Source organism: Hyla sarda, chromosome 1 (genome assembly GCF_029499605.1).
Source record: "Hyla sarda isolate aHylSar1 chromosome 1, aHylSar1.hap1, whole genome shotgun sequence".
Lineage (NCBI taxonomy): Eukaryota > Metazoa > Chordata > Amphibia > Anura > Hylidae > Hyla > Hyla sarda.
Window position 1 is genome coordinate 319485258 of NC_079189.1, and position 24150 is coordinate 319509407.

General features: G+C 41.6%; 1 protein-coding gene across 2 annotated transcripts in view; it reads left to right on the forward strand.

The window, feature by feature from the left end:
* CORO2A (coronin 2A) overlaps window positions 1-24150 on the forward strand; it is a 179944-nt gene that overhangs the window by 86260 nt on the left and 69534 nt on the right. For both annotated transcript variants that reach the window (XM_056518821.1, XM_056518831.1), the window contains exon 2: window positions 21548-21748. In XM_056518821.1, the coding sequence (XP_056374796.1) occupies window positions 21548-21748 (201 nt within the window). The remainder of the gene's footprint in view (window positions 1-21547; window positions 21749-24150) is intronic.

The following is a 24150-nucleotide window of genomic DNA, read 5'->3' on the forward strand; positions in this document are numbered from 1 at the left end:
CGTGAGGGATGCGGGTATACAGGCTCTCCACGTCTATGTACGCAAGGCTGTAAGAATGGTGCCACACAAAGCCCTGGAGAGCTGTGATCAAATCTCCTGTGCGATGGGTACCCCAGTGTCTACGCAAATATCTTTCTTGCCATATTAGAAAGCAAAATGATCTTCTCTAGTGACAATTCATATACTAAATATATAACACTAGATCTCAGATATGTTTATGATGTATTCTTGGTATGAGATGGCACTGAAGACGTTTAAGCAGTTTGTCCACTATCTAAATACCATCAACAAAGTAAACATGTTTTTCACACAGCAATTTGGGGGCAATACCCTAGATTACCTCGACGTACGCATTTTCATCAAAGATAGCACAATAAATTCTACAGGATACAGAAAAAACCATCCTGCAGTATGCAAGTTCCCACCCCAAACATGTAAGAGATGCCAATCCCTATAGTCAATTCCACTGTCTATTGCAACGTGGTTACCCCCAAAACAATAATTGCAAAAGCAGCAGAAAGAGCCAAAAATGTGAACCGAGCAGGATTATTACAACATAGGAAAGTAAAAAACATGGAGAAGAGAGATTTATATTTGTTTTCCAGAACGCATGTATGAATAGAGCCATACAGTCAGCAATATATAAAAACTGGTTCATGATAGAGTGATGATAAAGATCTACAAAACAGCTAAATTAAAACCTATCATAACACACAGAAAAACCACCACAATAGGAGGTTATATTAAAAATAAAGTTAAAAACCATTCTAGAAATAAAAAAACATGGTTGGATCGTAAAGCTCCCCAAGGAAACTACCAAGAGATGGAAATCTATCTTGACTGCCTACTATTGAATAGAGAAGCCATATGGATCAGCTGTCTTAATACTTTAGGTCCGCTTGGACTAAATGAGCGAAACGATCTTTCTTTATTTCTGTAGCACAGGTTATGGATCCAGGTAAAAAGTGCATATTGTTTTGTTTTTAATATGTACACACACCCCAATTTGGTATTTCACATATAAGCACTACTCACCTGTTGTAAAACTAGACCAGAAGAAACGCTACAGTGAGGTGAAACAGCCTGTCGTCTGTTTTCTCCTCCCCTGCACAAGCACTCGCATCCCATGCTGTATCCCGCTGATCTGGATGTACCCCGCGCGATCAAGTTTATTTATTTTTTTTAAATAAAGAATGGCACAGGTGAACAGCACTATTCGTGTGGTGAGTGCATGCTTTTTATTCCTTCAATTGGAGTTTGCATTGGACTTTGTACATGCCTGAATAGCACCCCACACGAGAAGTGGCATTTCATGGCTCCCAGTGAGAATGTTCGGGCTAGCAGCGCCTAGTGAGCCCCCTCTCCCTACTGTACGAAAGTGAATACCAACTTTAAAGGGGTACTCCAGTGGAAAAAAATTTTTTTAAATCAACTGGTGCCAGAAAGTTAAACGGATTTGTAAATTACTTCTATTTAAAAATCTTAATCCTTCCAGTACTTATCAGCTTCTGTATGCTCCACAGGAAGTTCTTTTCTTTTTCAATTTCCTCTCTGTCTGACCACAGTGCTCTCTGCACAGTGCTCATTTTCTATAGCAAACCTATCCTGCTCTGGACAGTTCCTGACATGGACAGAGGTGTCAGCAGAGAGCACTTTGGTCAGACAGAAAAGAAATTCAAAAAGAAAAGAACTTCCTGTGGTGCATACAGCACCTGATAAGTACTGAAAGAATAAGGATTTTTAAATAGTAATTTACAAATCTGTTTAACTTTCTGGCACCAGTTGATTTAAAAAAAATGTTTTTCACTGGAGTACCCCTTTAAGTGTTACACAAAGATGCATATTATAGCATATTTTTCAAGAAATGTTTACAACAGAATGAACTTAGGCCATTCAAAAATAAGTATGGCCTGAAATAAACAGTACAGAAATAAGAAATAATACAATTGTTTGTACTTGCGTATGAAAATATCACTCAATATAATTAGGAGTTTTGAGTATAGAAAGGATAAATACCAATAATATTCGGGTAATACATTTTCATACCAGGATGAGTCAGTCACTAAAAACTAAATATTTAGTGTTAGCAAACATGTATTATATAATCATACCTGGATATATCTATAGATGGTAGATTGATTGTGCAACCGTAGCCCGTAGTCCTCCCCTCTCTCATCTTCCAGAAAATTGAGATAATGTTTGTGTGAAAAACATACACGAATAAATTCTCATGACACACATATATGAACTACCTAATAAGGCAATAGGCTAACCCTAGGACTCAACTGAGGTGCAATAACAATATTTCCACTTATACTGGATATGTAAACTAAATATGTAGTGATTAAGATACAGGATAGTGCTTCGGCCAGCTTTGCCAACTTGTTTCACATTTCACTCCGTTGTGTATCTTCCAAGCGTAGATCGTCTCATAGAACCAGTTAGTCTTGATGATTTTTAGTTACCCCCATAACCATCAATCTTCTTTTATTCCCTATAGTTCCATAATAATAATAATATCATCATGCTCATTCGCTTTCTGCTTTTAATGTCATAATAAGTACAGTAACAAAATAAATTCTGTGCCCCAATACCTTGGAATAAACAACTCCAAATTATTTTTCTCAACTCCTTTTTTGAGAAAACAATTAGCCTCAATTTAGCCTAAGTTCTATATTACTAAATGACATGTCTTTTAGTTGTGATTTTATTAGAGACATCTCATCTTCCAGATTAGTAATTTTGAGACTCTGCCTCCTCACGCTATTCTCTAACTTTCAGGTTTTCTCTTATGAGCAATACTTCTGTCCCTATGCTTCCTATTTGTGAAGCAAAACTGTCAATTAAAGTAGTAAAATCAGCCAGTTCTTGACTATCCTGCACAGTATCAGAAGTTCCCTTTATTCCCAGTACTGTGTATGGGACATGTTTGTAAGCATGCTTCATGACCTGTGTAAAGGCCATTCTACAAAAAAGCCTCTTTTGTTTTCTTAATCTATTAGTGGTACCTTTCACTGTTATGCTTACATATAATTTTCAATCATCACAAAACAAGAAGTTTCAGCTTCGTTTTTGTTGTTCTATTTTGAATGACCACCTTTAGACAAAGTCACTGCTACATTTTCATCAATTTGCTAGCCATTTGGTTAAACTAGCAGAAATAGTCTATAACATAGTATTACCAGTAATAATTCATATAATAAGAGACAAGTTCATCAGAAAAATGTTTACTTTGCCTGCACATTGCTAAAGAGTTGCTTTATGCTCCCTTGATGTAAATAATCTGCTGACATCAATGACTATATTGTAGCCATGAACAATGGAAATGATTGTTCCTAGAATAAGAACATACATTTACTAAATCTAGGTTATGCTGGAACTCATGGTTTTCAAGATGTTTGCTTGTAGTTATTTAATATCTTAGTCATATGATGGACAAACAGGCACACACACTCCTACTTACAAGACACAGCACTGATAAAACTTTGTCGCACAAGTACAGAACATTTAACTACCGAAACTAAACAAGGAAGTAAGGAATTAACAAAATTGGATGATTAACTTACTTTTCACTATATGAAGTTTGTTGAAACTGTAATAATCATTTAAATCCTTAGTTGTTAGAAGATTGCTTTTATAAGGGTTCTCCAGTAGGCGGGCAGGAAGGTGGTGTTTTTTTTTCTTCTTGTTTTTGAAGAATGACCATTCTACATTATGTAAAAAAATAAACCTTTACCATTCTACATTATATAAAAAAAAATAATAAACCTTTACTTACCTTCAGCACTCCCACAGTGCCTCTTCTGTCCTGCTCAGGTCCACAGTTGCAATCTTTTTCCTTTGAAAAAGCATGATGCTTGGACCTGGAGTGACGTCAGGGCCCATAGTATCATGCTGCCACTTAGCCAGTCACTGGTGGAACATCGCTGTGGCCAATGATTGGCTGAGCTGCAGTATGACACTCTGGGCCCAAGCGTCATGCTTCCTCATAGGAATAGGATTGCAGCTGGGGATCAGAGCAGGACACCGGTGGCACAGCCAGAGCGCTGGAAATAAGTAAAGGTTTATTTTTATATATAAATATACACTGCTCAAAATAATAAAGGGAACACTTAAAGGGGTATTCCAGGATTTTTTTTTATTTATTTGACTATGCTACAGGGGCTGTACAGTTAGTGTAGTTCATAATATAGTGTCTGTACCTGTGTGTGACGGTTTTCTCACAATTCTTATGTGATTTTCACCCCAATATTTATTTTTAACAGCATACAAAATGACTGGTGTCCCCGATTTTTTTCCCAGCTTGCAATGCGGCCGAGACCACTCCCTGTCCTCACTAGTCAGCTGAGGACAGGGAGCCTGCCGTCTTCAATGGGTGGAGTGATTGCTTTGTGGGAGAGAGATCATTCTACAACTAATGCAACAGCTTTAGGCACCCTGATTGAAAACCACAGGTCTTTTGAATGGATGCAGCTCATTTATGTTTCAATGGGTGGGGTGGCTGATGTTTGGGAGGGAGGAAATGGAATTCTGGGATTTGTAGGCAAAGAAGAAAACTCAAAAAGGAAATACCAGTTAACAAAATGCTAGCCACAGTGTTATGGTAATCTCACAACATAGCCATTTAGCCCCAAGACAAGCACAGATCCTTCCTAAGCATGTCCGTTACTGTCTGCCAGGTACGTACTAAAATCACCTTATGGTGGATAACCCCTTTAAACAACACAATGTAACTCCAAGTCAATCGCACTTCTGTGAAATCACACTGTCCACTCAGGAAGCAACACTGATTGACAATCAATTTCACATGCTGTTGTGCAAATGGAACAGACAACAGGTGGAAATTTTAAGCAATTAGCAAGACACCCCCAATAAAGGAGTGGTTCTGCAGGTGGTCACCACAGACCACTTCACAGTTCCTATCCTTCCTGGCTGCTGTTTTGGTCACTTTTGAATGCTGGCAGTGCTTTCACTCTAGTGGTAGCATGAGACTGAGTCTACAACCCACACAAGTGGCTCAGGTAGTGCAGCTCATCCAGGATGGCACATCAATGCGAGCTGTGGCAAGAAGGTTTGCTGTGTCTGTCAGCATAGTGTGCAGAGCATGGAGGCGCTACCAGAAGACAGGCCAGTACATCAGGAGACGTGGAGGATGCCGTAGGAGGACAACAACCCAGCAGCAGGACCACTACCTCCACCTTTGTGCAAGCAGGAGCACTGCCAGAGCCCTGCAAAATGACCTCCAGCAGGCCCCAAATGTGCTTGTGTCCACTCAAACGGTCAGAAACAGACTCCATGAGGGTGGTATGAGGGCCCTACATCCACAGGTGGGGGTTGTGCTTACAGCCCAACACCGTGCAGGATGTTTGGCATTTGCCAGAGAACACCAAGATTGGCAAATTCGCCACCGGCGCCCTGTGCTCTTCACAGATGAAAGCAGGTTCACACTGAGCACATGTGACAGACGTGACAGATTCTGGAGACGCTGTGGAGAACGTTCTGCTGCTTGCAACATCGTCCAGCATGACCAATTTGGCAGTGGGTCAGTAATGGTGTGAGGTGGCATTTCTTTGGGGGGCCGCACAGTCCTCCATGTGTTGCCAGAGGTAATCTGAATGCCATTGGTTACCGAGATTAGATCCTCAGACCCCTTGTGAGACCATATGCTGGTGCGGTTGGCCCTGGGTTCCTCCTAATGCAGGACAATGCTAGACCTCATGTGGCAGGAGTGTGTAAGCAGTTCCTGCAAGAGGCAGGCATTGATGCTATGGACTGGCCCGCCCATTCCCCAGACCTGAATCTGATTAAGCACATCTGGGACATCATGCCTCGCTCCATCCACCAACACCACATTGCGCCACAGACTGTCCAGGAGTTGGTGGAAGCTTTAGTCCAGGTTTGGGAGAACATCCCTCAGGAGACCATCCGCCACCTCATCAGGAGCATGCCCAGGCATTGTAGGGAGGTCACACGGGCACGTGGAGGCCACACACACTACTGAGCTTTATTTTGACTTGTTTTAAGGACATTAGATCAAAGTTGGATCTGCCTGTAGTGTGGTTTTCCACTTTGATTTTGAGTGTGACTCCATATCCAGACCTCCATGGGTTGATAAACTTGATTTCCATTGATAATTTTTGTGATTTTGTTGTCAGCACATTCAACTCTGTAAAGATGAAAGTTTTTCATATGATTAGTTTATTCAGATATAGGATGTGTTATCTCAGTGTTCCCTTTATTTTTTGAGCAGTGTTTATGTATGTGTGTATATGTGTGTGTATATATATATATATATATATATATATATATATATATATATATATATATATAATGTCGTGTAAAACCATCTTGCTGCATAGCACCTTTAAATGGAAACTGACAGCTGGTTCACTGACACTAAACCCAATAGACAGGGTTGTAATGCCGGTGAATCGGATTAAAATGATGTTTCACTTACCCAGATCAGTGTCACCGTTGCGGAGATATAGCCTCCATTTCAAATGTATAAATACCAAGCTTTGTGCAATGGAGGCGGGAGGTGTGGTGGATGAGCTAAAATGTCTATTTCAGAATATGCTACCCCCCCCCCCCGCGCCCCGCTCTTCACTCACTAACTAACTCCCTCCTTCCATCGAGTCTGAAAGAATGTCTCAAGATGGCACCCTAACAGGGACTACACCCCTGGATGATAAGGCCACTTGATGGACGAGAAACACCTGCAGATGAAAGAAACCAATCACAAGGACAGTTATTCATGACGTATAGCTTTGCACACGGCCCATTGTTACAAGATTATAAAATCCTTGGCATTGTTAAATATACAGTAAGTATAATTTATCTGAACTGCGTGTCAGAGTGATTTATTTTTCTCAAGCATATGCTGATCCAGATACCTAATTAGGAGGGGGCAGATACTCCTCTGATACCGGCACCGATCCAGGAAAGTGAAACATCGTTTTGATCGGGTTCACCCATGCTATAACCCTGTGTATTGGGTTTAGTGCAGGTGAACCAGCTGCATTTAGTGAAAAATTGACATTACTAAAGACCCTTTTCTGGGTTATTCACCATTCTCCTACTTGTTGCAGGTCTTGTCCCAAAAAGCATGAACCATCATAGACATGTCTGATCACGTGGGTCTGACCACATTGACTCCCCGTCATCTCCGGCTCGGCACCCCGTAATCCGATGCACCGCCGTCATGCCCCCTCCATTCATGTACTAGCCTTCACACCACCTCCTATAGACATGAATGGAGGAGGCGTGACATCAGGAACACTGAAGCACTGCCCCATATAGTCAATATACAAAGAAAAACAGTTCACCGCCTATAGATATTCTTGATGGAGAGAAACTTCAGATGGCTTTGGAAGATTTGGAGTGGGTGTCCAATCCGCATACTTGGTATGAACTGTCTCCAAAAAAGCAAATGCAAAAAATTCAAAATTCCAGCTCCCAAAAGATATGGTTAAAATCCCAAAAATTATTAAATCATATTTAAATGATATCCAAAATAGGTGATGTTAAAAACGTAGCAGAAACGCCGACTCGTTTCGAACCATATGGTTCTTAGTCATGTCATGAACCACCATGCCTAGATAAGGATACGCCCACCAGTGACGGAGGTTCAGGGGATGTAACTTTGTGATGATTATACAGGTGAACATGTTAAATAATCGTAGATGCACAATATAAATTATATGTGCGTATATGCATGTATCTGTTCATCTGGTAGCAGGTAGTATTGTTGTTAACAGTATTTTTTACATATTTCTTAATACAAAAACAACATGGCATATTACGCTCCTCACATTGCCCCCAGATAATATTATGCCCCTCACATTGCCTCAGATAATATCATACCAGTCACATTGCCCCCAGATAATATCAGACCCCTCACATTGCCCCCAGATAATATCAGACCCCTCACGTTGCCCCCAGATATCAGGCCCCCCACGTTGCCCCCAGATAACATTATGCCCCTCACGTTTCCCCCCAAATAACATTATGCCCCTCACTTTGCCCCAAGATAACATTATGCCCATCACTTTGCCCCAAGAAAATAGCACACCGCTCCATGGGGGGGAAAAAACACCTTTCACCTCACTTTTGTTCCCCTGAAGCTCTTGTCACTTTTTTTTCCTGTCTTCTTCTCTCTTCCTGTGCGGACATCGGACATCCTCTGCAGAGCTTCTGCCACACAGGAAGCCCGGGCTGGAATGACAGGACGGAGCCACTGGCTCCTTCCTGTCGCCTCAGTCGCAGCAACGCACATTAAACACTCTTAAAGGCGCACTCAAAGTTAAAAGCTACGGTTGCTTGGGGATTCAGTACAGGTGTTCCTGATCCGCCTTCACATGCGGGCCAGGTCACAGGGGGTGCAATGGGGCCCGAAGGTAAGGGGGCGATTATGCCACTGCAGGGACCTTGCACCAATCCCAACATGGCAATTACCAGCCAGTGGCAGCCATAGTGCTCCCCTGATGGCGGCCCTATTCGAAGAACACTAAAATAGGGAAACCCTGTTTAATACACTCTGTTTCATAGGTCCTAGCTATTTATTTCCTGGGTTTATGTAGAGTTAACCTACTCCACAGCACTGCACAGAGATTGTCCACATTCACATAAATCCCCATGCAACATAGTTCAATTCACAACGGTTTTTAGTTGAAATAATGTAAAACAATGGTCCTGTGTCAAAAGCTATTGCTGTTATACACTGCTAAAAAAAATTAAAGGGAACACTAAGATAACACATCCTAGATCTGAATGAATGAACCAATTGTATGAAATACTTTCATCTTTAAATAGTTGAATGTTCTGACAATAAGATAACAAAAAAATGATCAATGGAAATCAAATTTATCAACCTGTGGAGGTCTGGATATGGAGTCTTACTCAAAATCATAGTGGAAAACCACACTACAGGCTGATCCAACTTTGATGTAATGTACTAAAAACATGTAAAAATGAGGCTCAGTAGTGTGTGTGTGGCCTCCACGTGCCCGTATGATCTCCCTACAATGCCTGGGCATGCTCCTGATGAGGTGGCAGATGGTCTCCTGAGGGATGTCCTCCCAGACCTGGACTTAAGCATCCGCCAACTCCTGGACAGTCTGTGGTGCAACATGGCATTGGTTGATGGAGCGATACATGATGTCCCAGATGTGTTCAGATCAGATCTGGGGAACAGGCAGACCAGTCCATAGCATCAATGCCTTCCTCTTGCAGGAAGTGCTGACACACATTGTTTTGCATTTGGAGGAACCCAGGGCCAACCGCACCAGCATATGGTCTAACAAGGGGTCTGAGGATCTCATCTTGGTACCTAATGGCAGTCAGGCTACTTCTGGCAAGCACATAGAGGGCTGTGTTCCCCCCCCACCCCCCACCCAAACAAATGCCACCTCACACCATTACTGACTCACCGCCAAACCGGTCATGCTGGAGGATTTTGCAGGCAGCAGAACGTTCTTCACGGCATCTCCAGACTCTGTCCTGACTGTAGCATGTGCTCAGTGTGAACCTGCTTTCATCTGTGAAGAGCACAGGGCGCCAGTGGTGAATTTTCCAATCTTGGTGTTCCCTGGTGTTGGACTGTAAGCTCAACTCCCACCTGTGGATGTCGGGCCCTCATACCACCCCCTTGGTGTCTGTTTCTGATACCCCCCCCCCCCCATGGTGTCTGTTTGAGTGGACACATGCACATTTGTGGCCTGCTGGAGGTAATTTTGCAGGGCTCTTTGGCAGTGCTCCTCCTTGCACAAAGGCAGAGGTAGCGGTCCTGCTGCTGGGTTGTTGCCCTCCTACGGCCTCCTCCACATCTCCTGATGTACATCAGTGTTGCTTCCTGAGTGGACAGTGTGATTTCACAGAAGTGTGATTGACTTGTAGTTACATTGTGTTGTTTAAGTGTTCCCTTAATTTTTTTGAGCAGTGTATAATGGTTTCCCCTGCTGTTTTTTTTCCCCTCTTAGGATGTGCAACTAATCCATTAGTTTCTGAAGCTTGATTCTGATTTACTGAGAGACTCAGAGAACACGTTCTCACTAAACAATTTCACGAACAATTTCTATCAGTTGCAGTATTTTACTGAAGATATTACTGACCAAATACATCAACAACTATTGGTAGGAATTCCTGGTTGGAATATTAGTAGTCGGGTGTATTTATGGAAAGACATTGATGGGGTTGGGGATTTAGATCCATAAAAGGGGAACGTGTGTTCTCTACAGTAATATTTGTGTTAGTCTTTGACTTTTGCATTGTGTATAATCCTGCTGCTTTTCACTATGGATTCATTACATTTTGATTATTTTTCTTATTTTTGTATTTATGCATATTGTAATATATACATATATACACACACATATATTTATATATTGTACAAGGTATTTTGGACTTCAGGCAGAAATGTTTCCAAATATGCTACTGACCTAAAGAAACCGTTCAGTTCAGCAAAAGATAAGGGCAAAATGTCAAGGATTACTCAATATTATATTGAAGTCGTGAAGCCCTTTGTTCCAGCTGGGCTTACTGTACTTGTTGAAACAATGAAGATATCTCAGGAATGATGCTGTGATTTTCGCTCAGACCTGTTTATCAGAGAGAAGTCTGTCTGCGTGAGCTGACTATTCCCCTGAAGGATAGATCTTGTGTGCACATTGGAACTGAAGCCATCTGTGCAGACATTATTCTTTTGATACATTTCACAAATGGCCTATTAATCAAGGGCTGTATAACAGTACTTCAGACTATAAAAATACATTATGTAGGTATATTTTTAAATGCTAAACTGAAAAATGTAGGATCCCAAAAAATTTCTTTACTATAGATTTATATTATAGGCAGATTTCTATATAACATATATTTCCTAAATAATTAAAGCTGTGAAAAATTGTAGGTGATGCTCGTCCGAAATGAAGATATGACTTTAAATTTATGTCTTAATGTACACATTCTATGGTGCAATGGCGACCTTTTTTGTTGTGCTATAGAGCGCTGTGCTATTGCTCTGACAATGAACCAGCGGGAATTACTGTCCTAATTGATTATTGATTTGCTTCTGCAGCATGAAGGCAATGGTAAGATATTATACTGTACAATACAATATGGAACTGTTATTCATGCAATTTCCTAAGATAATGTCCAAAATTCCCTAAATTTCAAGCACACTATGTATAGCACCAGAACCTTGTATTTGTTAAATTATGGCACATATTTACCAAAAGTTTGCATTATGCTGGCAGATTGGAAAATTATTAAAGATTTACCTCAAGCCATTAACACTGGAAGGACCTATTTTGACCTTAAGGATGAGGCCAATTTTCGTTTTTGCACTTTAGTTTTTTCCTCCTCCCTTCAAAAAATCATAATGCGTTCTATTTTGCACCTACAGATCCATATAAGGGCTTGTTTTCACCAATTGTACTTTGTAATGATATCACTTATTTTGTAACAAAATCTGCAGCGAAACAAAAAAAAACGTATTTGTGGGGTGAAATAGAAATACACGCCATTTAGCAACTTTTTAGGGCTTCCGTTTCTACGCAGTCCTTTTTTTTCCGTAGAAATTACACCTTATCTTTATTCTGTAGGTCCATACGGTTACAAGGATACCCAATTTATGTCTATTTTATTTTACTACTAAAATTATAACTACATGCAACAAAATTTGTATTTTTTAAATTACAAAATAAAACTTAATTTTTCCGCATACAGGAATGTTTTTTTTTTTTTTTTTTTGTAAATGGGAAATGGGGGATGATTTTACACTTAACTTTTTTTTTTTTTTTTTTAGCCCCTATAGGGGGCTATACCATGCAATCTTTTGATTGCATATACTGTTCAATGCTATGCCATAGCAAAGCATAATTCAGTGTTATCTGTGCTCTGCTGCTACAGCCTGGATCCCTGCTGGGATGCTTTGTTTCATTTTAGACGCTGCAATCAACTTTGATTGAGGCATCTAAAGGGTTAATGCTGGGCATCGGCCCGATCGGGGATGCCCGGCATTAACCCTGGGTCCTGGCTGCTGATAGCAGTCGGGACGCACCAGGTTTAAAGCATTCTCCGCTCGTGAGAACACTTTTTAAATTCTGGTAATGGGATAAGCCCCTGTTGGTGAGTCCTTATGGACTCGGGTGTACCTGTACCCCCTGCGTCCCTAAGTGGTTAACCTGAAATGCAGGCCTATATTCAAAATATATAAGTGGACGTAAAAAACTGCTGCTGGAAAGTCTCCCTGGCAACCTAGATCTTTCATGCCAACCTAGGAGAGAGCCACCTCTTCCAGTGCTCAGCAGTAGTGTGGGCATCTTCTTGAGCAGTTACTGCTGTGCTGCATTATCTTTGTAACACTGAGGCTGAACTCCCACAGCCTTTGTCCTCCTGACATACACCAATGTAGTGCTGGACGAAAAAAAAGTGTTGTAAGTGTGTGGTATACGGCAGAATACTGGCAATGTATCTGCACTGTACCTATTCGGTTTGTTAGATCAGATATTCTTCTAGTGTCTATGGCCCAGTTCACAAACATATATAATTTTATTTTTGTTGGACCCATGACTGCATGTATACTGCACTTTTGAGTCCCACAAAATAGAAGTTTGTGTTTGGAAATAGATTAAATGTAATCATTGGCAGACTACTGTACATTTGGTCCATTAAAGGAGTACTCCGGCGCACACTTTATTCCTTTTAACCCGTCCGGGCTGCAAAATAAAAGTAAACACACTTTCTCTTACCTGCCAACGAGCCCCCGGAGCTCTGGTACACTCCGGTACAGGTGTTCGGTCCCCGGGCTGTATTCTTCTTACTTCCTGTTAGCCCGGCACGTCACACGGAGCTTCAGCCTATCACCGGCCGCAGCGATATCCCGCCTCGGCCGGTGATAGGCTGAAGCACTGTGTGACCTGCCGGGCTAACAGGAAGTAAGAAGAATACAGCTCGGGGACCGAACACCTGTACCGGAGCTCCAGGGGCTCGTTGACAGGTAAGAGAAAGTGTGTTTTCTTTTATTTTGCAGCCCGGACAGGATAAAAGGAAAAAAGTGCTCGCCGGAGTACTCCTTTAAAGGGGTATTCCAGGATTTTTTTTTATTTGACTATGCTACAGGGGCTGTAAAGTTAGTGTAGTTCATAATAGCCTGTACCTGTGTGTGTGACGGTGGTCTCGCAGTTCTTCTGTGATTATCACCCCAATATTTATTTTTAACAAAATACTAAATTACTCATGTCTCGGGATTTCCCAGGTTGTAGTGTGTCAAGACCTGACATCACTAGTTAGGTGATCAGAGGGAGCCAGTCCTGCTTCAATTTTGCAACAGCTGTAGGCCCCCTGGGTAGAAAACACTGTGTTTGGTGAGGTGGGTGAGGTGGCTGATGTGTGGGAGCAAGGAAAGTGATCTCAAACTTTCAAGCATAGAACTGTGGGATGTGTGGTTTAGAGAAGGAAATCCAACAGGAAATCCCCAGTTTTGGCAGCATCCTTTACATCTTGAAGATAGAAGGTTTCTACACCAACGAAGATGGGGATTACTTACTGTAAGAGCAGTCAGACTATGGAACACTCTGCCAGTTGGCCAAATGAAAAATTTCTAATGTGCTGTTATTCTGAATTCTGCAGTGATGTCTCTGTACTGCTACTTCCACATTCATTCCCAGACAGAGCTCCCACCTTCTGTGTTGGTAATGTGCTTGAAGTGGGCCGGCTGTATGGCTCAGCTTATTAGCAAAGCCAGGTCCCTATTTCTTTGCATGCGCTGTAATGGAGAAGGGGTCTGGCTTAGTTAATGAACTGAACCAGCCTTCCAGCCCCCTCAAGAACGTCTCCAACGCAGTGGAAAGAGTCATAAGGAGCTCTCTGCCCATGTGGGAACAATTGTGGAAATGGGTATGCCGGATTTTGGACTCAAGACATTACTGCAGTATTTAGCATTATAGTTGATTAATATATTTTATTAATTTACATTTGGGTGACAACCAAATCCTTTTTATGTCTCCACACAAACCCATACATTAAGGGAATGTAAAAGTAGTCAGGATGCTCTTCTTGGCAGTAAAAATAGGAGGTAAATTTACTTTGTTACTGCAGAGGAGATGTTCATCAAGGGCTTTAGGCTCAAACATTTACTCATTTTACAAGCAAAATGAGTCTTAAATTTTCAGGAAGGTTTTTCTAGCATTTACATTTTTTTTATTATTTACACCCCCTTTGTCTGGCATCCATTTATTTTGAAGAATTTGACCAGACAAAAAATAATGCGTGCAGCATTTTATGTCTGGTTAAATGCTGCTAAATAAACAGAATCTGTGATGGAGCTCCAAGGCAGATGTAATCCTATATTAAATATACAAACCCCAATACTCACAACATGTACACAAACACAACATTTATCCTGTTGGGTTAAAAAATGTATTCAAACAAAGGGTAAAAGGAGCTAATTCAAGGAGCCCTAGTCATGTGTATCATAAGCTCACATAGCAATTCGTCTCACCATGCCCCAGTGGGTTATTTCTCAAACACATTAGATCCTATTAAAAAAGGTCCCATGCATCCATTCCTGTCCTCTCCTCAACATCGTAGGCATGAGTGTATCGTAAGTGGCTCCATTGGGAGCAGATCAGTATCATAGTGCTGAGCAGTTGATATATACCAAGCGACTGACCTATCTAATAGTCGCTCTTAAGTGTCTCATATATCTATACACTTACATTGTTAAGGCCAGTGCTATTATTTTTGGGTTCTTAAGTTGAAGTTTTTGTTTGTGATAGTCCCAGTTGGTCCCTCGAGGATCCTGTTACCAACCGGATGAAACGCATTGGGAGAGGTGTTTTTTTTTTTTTTTTTACATTAATCCCTTATCATTGGGACAGGAATATATGCATGGGTCCTTTATTAAAAGGATCCAATGTGTTTGAGAAATAAACCACTGGCCATTGTCAGACTAATTGCTATGTGAGCTCACTGATACACATGACTAGAGCTCCTTGAATTAGCTCATTTTACCCTTTGAATTTATTTTTGAACCCAACAGGAAATGGTTTTCTTTGTGTACATATCGTAAATATTGGGGCTAGTATTTTTAATATAGTAACAATTAAAGGTTAAAGGGGTACTCCGGCCCTGAGACATCTTATCCCCAATCCAAAGGATAGGGGATAAGATGTCTCACCACAGGGGTCCTGCCGCTGGGGACCCCCACAATCTTGTATTCGCCACCCACCTGTTTGAGCTGCATGCTGCGGTGCCAGCTCACAAACAGCCGGGTGGCGACCACGGGGCCGGAGTATCGTGACATCACGACTCCGCCCCCATGTGAGGTCACCCCCCGCCCCCGCTATGCAAGTCTATGGGAGGGGGTGACATCACATGGGGGCGGATTCGTGACGTCACGATAATCCGGCCCCGTGGTCACCACCCGGCTGTCTGTTAGCTGGCACCGCGGCATGCAGCTCAAGCAGGTGGGTGGCAAATTCAAGATTGCGGGGGTCCCCAGCGCCAGGACCCCCGCGGTGAGACTTCTTATCCCCTATCCTTTGGATTGGGGATAAGATGTCTCAGGGCCGGAGTACCCCTTTAAGATTTATACTGTTGCTACAGTGATACCGTCTTTTTATGCACAGTAGATTTAGGCTACTTTGACACTGCCGTTGTGTCTTGTCCCTGAATGGCCGTTTTTTTTTTTCAGCCTTTAACGGCTGTTATCTTGACGGGACAGAATGGGCAATATGGGTCCCGATGGATCCCATTTACTATAATGGGGTCCTTTGGGTGCCGTTATTTTGTAGCGGGAGAAAAAGATGGTGCAAGCAGTATTTTTTCTCCCGCTATTCCCCCAGGCTCCCCCGATGGCCGTCACACTGCCATGTCCTAATGGCAGTGTGAAAGAAGCCGTAGTTATATCAGTCCTCTTTTTGGTCTGTGAATAACAGATGTAATCCTAGCCTAAACTACATGTAAACTGACAGACATTTTCTCATTTAATTCAGTGCAAATTCAGTGAATTCAGTGAATAGGAAAAAAGTGTTTTTGGACTTATTTGTTCTGTAAAATAAATGTTTTAGATTAAAGTTGCAGAACTCGTTGAATTTAACGTGCCCAAGATGTTTGTGCTTAGATAGAGGGCTCTGGCAGAAGTCTTTCTCACCTCTTCACATTTAGAAAACACATACATTCTGCCACAATGCCATACCCCAGCCTGAAATCTGTGCTCACAAGTGTAGTAATAGTCAGTTGTACAGGAAACGTAGATAAGACCAGCTTTAAAATTTATGGCCGGCATTTATCATTGTAGGTGTAAGTGAAGCATTTATCATTGTAGGTGTAAGTGAAGCATTTTTCTACACCTTTTTTGTGTGCTGGTAATGTGTAGGAGCACCACATTTATTAAATGGTCACAGAGCATTTGATAAATTTAGTGCAGGTCACATTTTCTGAAATTTCTCTCTTCACATACACCAAAAAGCTAAGCTAAGTCTGGGCTGGTGTAGCTTTAGAGACTTTTCAGTGGCTTTGCGCCCCCTTTGCGCCTTTTCACAAAAAGGCACAGTGCATAAAACCCTTCCATATCATGTGTATTGCCAAAATCAGCGGATTGCAACTCAAAATCAGCAGAAATGTGTAAACCAAAAGGTGCAAATAAACCCTGCATGCACCTTGCAGACACAAAAAAACGGTCTAAAGACAATGATAAATGTCGGCCAATGTCTCTTATGTCATTTTTGTAGTCTACAACAAGCAAAAAGTAGCAGGACATTTGAGAATGCCTGGTTACAGTAACATAAACTAAAGGTAGAAATAAATAAACATTGCGGCACTTGGCTCTGAAAGGAGAATACAATGACACCATAAAGTGTAACGCCAACTAATGTTATTCAGTACACCTGTACTGTGAGAAACCTTTTGTCAGATGTTGAAAGATAACAACAGTTAAGGCTTTCCTGAGGCGCCAAGTTGTTATAAAGAAGTTAACATGCTGCTTTTTAATAGATCCACCAACTGGATGTGCGTTTAACCTATAGTATGTATGATGACAAGGGGTTGGGATGATAAAGGTTGACTGGAAAGGGCTAAATTGTCTGATAAAAACTAGTGGTTAGGTAATGAGTGACTGTCCGCAGGTCACAGGTCTGTTTACTTTACAAGCTACCACTCCTAGGTATGTTCTTTCTACTGCAATAACAAATCCTGCTACTAATGCAAGGTTTAGATACATCGTGCAGGGTAGATTCTCATACAGAGACTCCGAGATCACTGTTAAATTGTCTGTTATGAAATTAAAGTGGGCTTTTAACCAACCCCCAAAAAATAGATTTTCCTTTCATTATATAGCACACATTGCAACAATTTCTTGATTTGGGTCTCCTGTTCCTGAGATGTAAAGGTTAATAGCAGAGCTTTCCAAACTTTTCATGTTGGTAACACTCTTTTTAGCCTTACATAGTTTGGTGACATACCGCTTGCCGTACCGCAAATGGAGCATATCGCACATATCGCATGTAATACCAGTATCCAGCATCAGCATTACAAATGTGGCTGCTAAATCCCTCTGCCATTTTATCCCCTCCATCACCCCCCCTGTGCCACTTCATTCCCCCCTTGATCCCCCTGTGCCACATCATTCCATCATTCCCTCGTCTTATCTCCTCCCCTGTGCCATGTCAATCTCCCCCCCCCCTTTTTATCATCTGTGCCACATCATTCCCCACCTCTGATCCCCTCTGTGCAATTTCAGTCCCTCCCTTTGCCACATCACCCCGTGCATTTAGTTTCCCCGTTTTTTGCCTCTGTTCCATTTCAATCCCCCCCTTTGCCACCCCTGCTCCCCATCTCCTCCTCTCTGATCCCCCCTGTGCCATTTAATTCCCCCCTCTATCTCCTCTTTGCCACATAATCCCCTGCGCAGAACGGGACAAGGTAAGTACCGTTGTCATCAGTGTCACCTGCACTACCTGTTGGTACCGACAAGTTAGTGCTGGTGACACTGGTGACAGATTTCCTTTAAAAGGAGAGTAGGAAAAAACAAAAACGTAAAAATTTAATGTGATTTGTGTCCTCAATAGAGATTGGAAAAAAAAAAAACAGAAACAGTCTCTAAATTAGTATGCGGAACTAAATACATTTTCTTAAATGGGCACTGTCATTAACCTTTTTTTTTTTTTTAATATCTCTAATATACATCCATTATTTTTTTTTATTTTTATTAAAATATTGTGTTATATTTGAAAACCGGCCACTAGGGATCTCCCTCCTATTGGCTGGCTGCAGTCTGCCGTGATGTCACGACTGAACTCGGACCGATGCCGGCCAGGCAGGCAGAAGTGAGTGCTGTGAAGGCCTTGGTTGTGCTCATTGGCTGCCTGGCCTCGCAGCTGCCTGCGTTCATTGGCTGCCCGCCCCCCGGAATGTACAGTCTGGAGGCAGCGCGGCACTCAATCTCAGTGCTGCGCTGATGCTCCAGGACTGTACATGTCCGGTACAGGTAAGTGAGGTCTTATTTCACTTACCCGTACTTCGTTTCGGTCCTGGGTCTCGGTGGTGAGCATGGCAGATGTATATGTTACTTTTTGATCACTTTCTGCTTCATTTTTTCTGGATGTGATGTGACCAAAATCCAGCAAGTTTTGACTTTGTGTTTTCTTTTTTTTTTTTTTTTTTTTTTTTTTTAATTATTTACACTTTTTAAGGGGGACTTTTATATGCAATCATTAGATGGCTAAGACTAAATATTGCTATGCTATTGCTTAGCATTACTCAGTGTGATCGACGAACTTATTGAGTACTTCTGAACTCTAAAGTGCTCAATATTACATACAGATGCAAAAATGATTTGATTATCCCATACTTCCATCATGAAAAAATAAAAAATACCTATTTCTAGATACTGGGACACAAGAAAGAGTCTCAGCATGAGGAAATATCTCCTCAACCACAGGTGTATGACCTATCCTATCCCCTTATCTATAGAATACATGAATCATAAACCAGTATATATGTAAAATATTTAAAAGAGAATGCATTGTATTCTCCGTAATATATATGAAGGACATTTCCTGCTGTCATATATATGGAAAATGATATTGGAATGTAAGTTAATGGCATTATTACAGTACCATACCTATTGCTGACAGAAAATCGTAGCCTGGAATGTGTAGTTTTGATTTGTGTTAAAGATTAGAATTTTATTAGAATGAGTCGGATTGCAAAATGTAATGAACGCTGCATTTGACGACACGGACAGCAGCAGGTTTATTGTTGTATCTCCTGTGACTTTCCCATACATCAGAATGAGACTTGCAGAAATCCATGTGCTTTCATTCTCATAAATGGAACTGATTGCATGTTGCAGCAAATCTGCAATGTGTGAATATACTTTCGTAGCAATACGCCGCTACGAGCAGACACACTGTGATGTGTGAGTCGCAGCACACGTGCGGAGTATACTCGCACATTGCAACAGCTCTCGTCCTAGCTCATGGAGCTACACCGCACATGCGTGACAACTCGCACATCGTAGTGTGCCTATTGCCGCTCCGAGCAGGCACATGTAAAACCACCATGCAACAGTCCTTCACCGGTGGATCTGCAGCGTAAAATACGCTGTGGGTCCGCTTGTGTGAACTTACCCTTAAGGGGTACTCCACTCGCCAGCCTTCCGGCTGCGTTCGGAACATTAAGTTCCGAACGCTGTGTGCATGCTGTGGGGGTCGGCCACGCCCCCTCATGCCGTCAGGCCGCGACCCCTTAATACAAGTCTATGGGAGGGGGTATGGCCGACCCCACAGTGCATGCACAGCCAGAAGGCTGGCCAGTGGAGTACCTCTTTTAAAGGGGTTTTCTGGTAAAAGATAACTTGTCCCCTATCTACAGGATAGGGGATAAGTATCTAATTGCAGAGGGTCCGATCACTGCAGATGGCATGCGCTCCATTCATTTCTATGGGAACACCGAAGTTGCCCAAGTGCTGTAGTCTGGTATCTTTCTCTGACAGCCGGGGCACCATTCTAGAGATTGCATTGCTCGGACCCGTTGCAATCAGACACCTCTTTAAAAAGAAAACCAGTCCAAAATAATGTAATGTTGTTATGCAATTATACTATCTGTGGCTATGAACCTTTTTTGAACCTTACCATTTGTGGTAAAAGATTTTTCTGTTTTTGCTCCTACTATGCCATGCTGCAGGGGCATTAAATACCAGGTTGTCTAGCAGATTACAGGTCATTGATCAGCATATTCTTATCAAAATATGTATAGTTTACATCTCTGCTCTTATATATATTTTTTCATATTGCTTACCTAGAAACTCTGTACTTATGTTATATATTTTCTTGTTATTCTTTATATATTGTTTGACGGTTCATCTGTAAATCATACTTATTGTCATTTTATACATCTATAAGGGTGCATTTGCATCTCTTTTTGTGAATCCAGGAGCCTGATAGGCTGGAAGAACCCATGCTGGACCCCATTGATTTCAGTTAGCCGTCCAGCTATTGTCTCTGGTCAGCTCATTTTCATCCCTATCCGCTTTTTGAACCCGACTGAAAACAGTGGTCTGCTGTGGTTTTCAGTATGATTTAAAAACCAGATACGAACAGAAAATGAACCAATCACAGACGCTAGCTGATCCCAATTGGCTCATTGAAATAAATGGGGTATGGCACAGGTCTGTCAGGGATACGGCAGAAGGCAGTTTTGAATTTCTACCATCATATCTGGCTGCCAGATTTGCAAAACAAGATATTAAACAAAATTACCCAATATAATGCATTGTGTTATCATGGCTGTGCCCTGTCACAATGCTCAGCACTCATTGGCTGAATGAGCACTTCCTTGTGTTAAAGGGGTACTCCACTGCCCCAGCGTTTGGAACATTTTGTTCCAAACACTGGGTGTGGGCTGCGGGGGGGCGTGTCATCATGCCATGCCCACTGGTGACATCACACCACGCACCTTCAATGAAAGACTATGGGAGGAGGCATGGTGGCTGCCAACAAAATGTTCTGAACACTGTGGCAGTGGAGTACCCCTTTAAGACTGAGACCAGGCACTGTCAGAACAGCAGCAGAGGGAGAATGGAGCAGGTGGTACAGAATGCAGAAGCAAAAATCCTTTTATACAAACGTGTATGGCCACTTTCCCTATGACCCGATTTTTAGACCATTTTCAAGCATTTTATAACACATTGCTGTCGCAGGAATGACTTTCTTATAACAGTAGAATAACATTTTCCTGTCAGCTCCACCCAACAGAGGTATCTGCTATATGCACAAAGAAAACAAAGGCTAATATTCATAAGGCCTAAATTACATTCACATGCTGCTATTCCATAGTGAACTGATAGGGTGCATACTAATGACCTCAAGAAAGATTCATTTATTGCATTTAAATGACAGGACTCACAAACCCACATCTTTTTATTGTGTTTGCAAACCCAGCAGCCTCTTTTATGTGGAGTCATATTTACATTCCAGATGTGCATGTATAGAATAAAAAACTAGTTTTTAATCTGTTTAAATAAAAAAATTGTCATTTTCCCCTACAGATGTCATGGCAGCCTCAGTATCGAACCTCTAAATACCGTCATGTCTTTGGCAAGCCTGCAAACAAGGAGAACTGCTACGACAATGTGCCTATTACAAGAAGCGTACATGACAACCATTTCTGTGCTGTAAACCCAAACTTCATTGCTGTAGTGACCGAATGTGCAGGTGGAGGAGCATTCATTGTAATACCTATACAACTGGTATGGAGTACCTTGTTTAAGCTACTTTATAATGTGTATACTTATGTGATAACAATTGGACTACCTATATGATTTGGCCAACAGGAGGAGCCCTAGCATGTTTAAAAAAAAAAAAAAAAAAAGACATGAAATGTGCAATTTTGGAGTGTTTTACCAAATTTGCCATAACAGTTAGTCCTGCCAATAGGATCATCAATATTCCACCCCGCAATAATTTGCTTTGCTCCTCACTACACCCAGCTCTGATGGGACTTAAAGGGTACTCCGGTGGAAAAAAAATTTTTTTTCTTTATAAGTCAACTGGTTCCAGAAAGTTAAACAGATTTGTAAATTACTTCTATAAAAAAATCTTTACCCTTCCAGTACTTTTTAGTAGCTGTATCCTACAGAGAAAATTCTGTTCTTTTTAAATTCCTTTTGTGTCTTGTCCACAGTGCTCTCTGCTGACACCTCTGTCTGTGTCAGGAACTGTCCAGAGCAGTGTAGGTTTGCTATGGGGATTTTCTCCAGCTCTGGACAGTTCCTGATACAGACATCAGGTGTCAGCAGAGAGCACTGTGGACAAGACAAAAATGAAATTAAAAAAGAACAGAATTTCCTCTGTAGCATACAGCTGCTAAAAAGTACAGGAAGGGTAAAGATTTTTTTAATAGAAGTATTTTACAAATCTGTTTAACTTTCTCGCACCAGTTCATAAAAAAATAATAATACATTCCACTGGAGTACCCCTTTAAGGGGGTAGGCTGAGGTAGAACATTGATGATGCAGGGGGAGCTGCGTGAGCTGGTGAGCCCTGAAGCACTATAGCAAGGAGCTTCTAACGGGCAGAACTTCAGACATATGTAAGGTAAACATGTAAGTTACACTTCTTTTTACAGCTATTCACCAATATATTGGGTTTAGAGCAGGTGAAATAGCTGTCAGATTTTCTTTAAGAATAGGATTTATGAGACCGCATCAAGAATTTTAATGTGTTAATATTATACAATAAATCAAATTGACTTCTTGCTTCTGTGTTTTTTAAAGATGTGTCTAAATAACATAACATGAATAACATGAGACACATTATCACTGTTTACCTAGGGTAAAATAAGATCATAGGGAACACAGCAATAGTCAGAAAAACTCAAACTCATCCAAGTTGTCTGTACTTGAACAAATTTTTTTTTTTTCTGCGTCTGTCGATTATTATGGCAAAACTGTAACTAATAAAAGGAAAACCTCATGTAAATGCACTCTGAATAAGCATGTATAGATTTTACTTGGCTCCAGTTGGCTGAGTTGTGCAGTATCTAACATCGGAAATTAGAGACTTCTGATAAGAAGCTTGATGGCCCTTATACAAATTTGTAGTAATAAAACAGCCTCCAGCTTCGTGTTGGGTCATGGGTCATATTGACCCAGTTGTGAAATGGAAAAAAATAGGACGTGACTGCACTGTAACGGTTTCACATCCGACTGTAAATACACCATAAATCTGCGAAATATACTGTAGATCTGTGTTTTTTCAACAAGATTATTGTGACATAATTTGGATTCCTTGAGTTTATAGAGTAAAATATCCCTGTAATAAATTTCTACAGAGCTCAGAGGATTAAAACTGTGATTATGATAATAGGGAACACTAGCTAGTATTACTTAATAAGATTGTTTTAAGATTGTGTGTTATTTTAAGGCCAAAATTAAATACATCATTTTATTGGTTAAGCTTCTTAATATTTGTTGCATACAAGATTTGTGATACTAGAGTAATTTATCCCCCAGTCAGCTTCAACATTAACACAAAGTGAAAAACTCCTTGCCATGGGGTGAGCTAAGTTAAAGGGAATATATTACCTACCGTATATACTCGAGTATAAGCCGACCCGAATATAAGCCGAGGCCCCTAATTTCACCCCAAAATCACAGGAAAAGTTATTGACTCGAGTATAAGCCTAGGGTGGGAAATACATCATCCCCCCCTGTCATCATCCAGACCCTCATGATCATCACCCTGTCATCATCCCCCCTTCATCATCCCCTTATCATCCCACACCCCCCCTTCATCATCCCCTTGTCATCATCCCCTTGTCATCATCCCCACCCCCCTTCATCAATCCCTTGTCATCATCCTCTTGTCATCATCCGCCCTCAGTGGTCTTCAACCTGCGGACCTCCAGAGGTTTCAAAACTACAACTCCCAGCAAGCCCGGGCAGCCATCAGCTGTCCGGGCTTGCTGGGAGTTGTAGTTTTGAAACCTCTGGAGGTCCGCAGGTTGAAGACCACTGCAGCCTTCTACATCATCCAGCCCCTCTCACCCCCTTTAGTTCTGTACAGTACACCCCTCCGCTCGGCGCTGGTCCGGTGCTGCCGGGCTGTGCGGAGAGGAGGTCGTCCGGTGGGATAGTGGTTTCCGGGCTGC